Source organism: Triticum dicoccoides, unplaced genomic scaffold (assembly GCF_002162155.2).
Source record: "Triticum dicoccoides isolate Atlit2015 ecotype Zavitan unplaced genomic scaffold, WEW_v2.0 scaffold5144, whole genome shotgun sequence".
Lineage (NCBI taxonomy): Eukaryota > Viridiplantae > Streptophyta > Magnoliopsida > Poales > Poaceae > Triticum > Triticum dicoccoides.
The window spans coordinates 1-1,767 of NW_021278395.1; the positions used below are offsets into that span (position 1 = coordinate 1).

Below are 1,767 nucleotides of genomic sequence, written 5' to 3' on the forward strand. Positions count from 1 at the left end.
ACGTTGTCGCCCAAATATGAGTGGAATGGCCTTTACAAAGACGTGAGATGCAAGTATGTGAGAGAATACCGTAGAACAATTTACACATAGACGGCTAGAAGACCATGCATGTTTATGCAAGGATGCACGGATTACACACACAGTTTACATCTGATCTTTTACACAAAAGGAAGGCCAAAGCATGTCCCTTCGATTCGGACCGACATGTCCAATGTACTAGGTGATGCATCTCTCACTACGTACAGTTTCCACGGTAGGTCTCCTGGCCTCGAGCTTCACGCATGCATGCATGGGGACTTATCTCGATCAAAAAGCATCTCAGCTTCGAGCCTGGTGCCCGAAGTCGACCGGAAGCTCTCCCTAAGCATCATCATCATCATCAGTTTCCATGTCGTCCACAGGAACATCGCCAAACACATGCAACCCCAAGGCAGCTATCCACAAGAAATGTAGGTGTGCAGCAGTACAATCTGCGGTGGCGGCGGGCGCCGTGACGACCTCGCGACGGCACATGGGACAGCTCTCTTTCTCCTGCAGCCACCTCTCTACGCACCGCCCGTGGAACCGGTGCCCGCACGGTGTCTCCTTCCACGCTGCGGCGTCGTCCTCCTCCAAGCAGATCGGGCAGCTGAGCTCGTCGTCGTCGTCGTCGGACGGCGCGTCCACCGTCTGCAGCGCCCCGGCCACCAACGCGGCCAACTCCGGGTCGTCTGGATCTCCCACGACGCCGAGGAACGCGGAGTCCTCGTGGCCTCCTTCTTCTTGTGGCAGGTCCATGGCAAGCGATGGCATCAAGCTAGCCATCGCGCGTGATGGTGAAGTGAAACCGGATCTGATCGTTGGAGATCGATGTTCGGGGAGGCAATGGGAATAAGCGAGCGTACGTGCGGCAGTTTACTTATAGTGCTTCGGGCTTGGATGGTAGGAGAGGAGATCGATCGGGAAACACGTTCTCGTGCCGGAGTAGGACTTCATTTCTATATCGATCTTGATCCGGTAGGAAGGGAAGCAACGAGTTCGTCTCTGATCGGCATGTTGGGCAGTTGGAGTCCGTTATGGCGGGATTTTCCAACGAAATTTCTACTGAACTTCGGATTTCAGATTACCACGGGTACGCCCGACTTCATTTCTACTGAACTTCGATTTAGGATTTTCCAACGAAATTGACCGTGCAACTCTGTTTTTTAGAAACACCATACACAGCCAGACGCTCATCCACCCATCCCTATGAACGCACATCTTACCTCTATGAGTGCCTCCGAGTGACCGAATTGGCACATCATCTTGATATTGACGAACTCGCCATAGATGCTTTTGTAGTCGACGAGAACATCTCTTTCCACTGAACGCACAGTGCTAAAAGGCATAAAATAAAATGAATAAAAATGCGAGCACGAGCGTTAAGTCTAGGACTTGAATCCTAGTGGGCTGGAGATACCACTGTCATTCTAACCATCTAACCACTGGTTGGTTTGCAACTCTGTTATAAGACTAGTGACACGTCTGATCATATTTTGCAACATAGCGTATTTAGATACTATTTTCGTTCACTTAAAACCTAGCTAAGCGCCATCAACCAACCTCACAACCATTGCTGCCGGCTGATGTGGCGACGCCTGGACCCATGTCCCTCTTGTTATGGTGGCGCTGCTTATCCGCGTTTGCAACGGCCTCTTAGGACATCTCTGACTGATCCCAATAACCAGTTAAAGGAGAATAAATTCGTTTTTTCTTCTCTAACCAAGAACTAACATAACCCAAAAAACC

At 50.5% G+C, this 1,767-nt stretch overlaps 1 protein-coding gene across 1 annotated transcript; it reads right to left on the reverse strand.

The window, feature by feature from the left end:
- Positions 1 to 360: 360 nt before the first annotated feature.
- LOC119346810 (E3 ubiquitin-protein ligase RNF181-like) lies at positions 361 to 804 on the reverse strand. Its single transcript, XM_037615953.1, has one exon. The coding sequence runs from the start codon at positions 802 to 804 to the stop codon at positions 361 to 363; it is 444 nt and encodes a 147-aa protein (XP_037471850.1).
- Positions 805 to 1,767: the final 963 nt, after the last annotated feature.

Coding starts and splice junctions, on each gene's coding strand:
- LOC119346810 (XM_037615953.1), bottom strand. CDS start 804: ATGGCTAGCTTGATGCCATCGCTTGCCATGGACCTGCCACAAGAAGAA.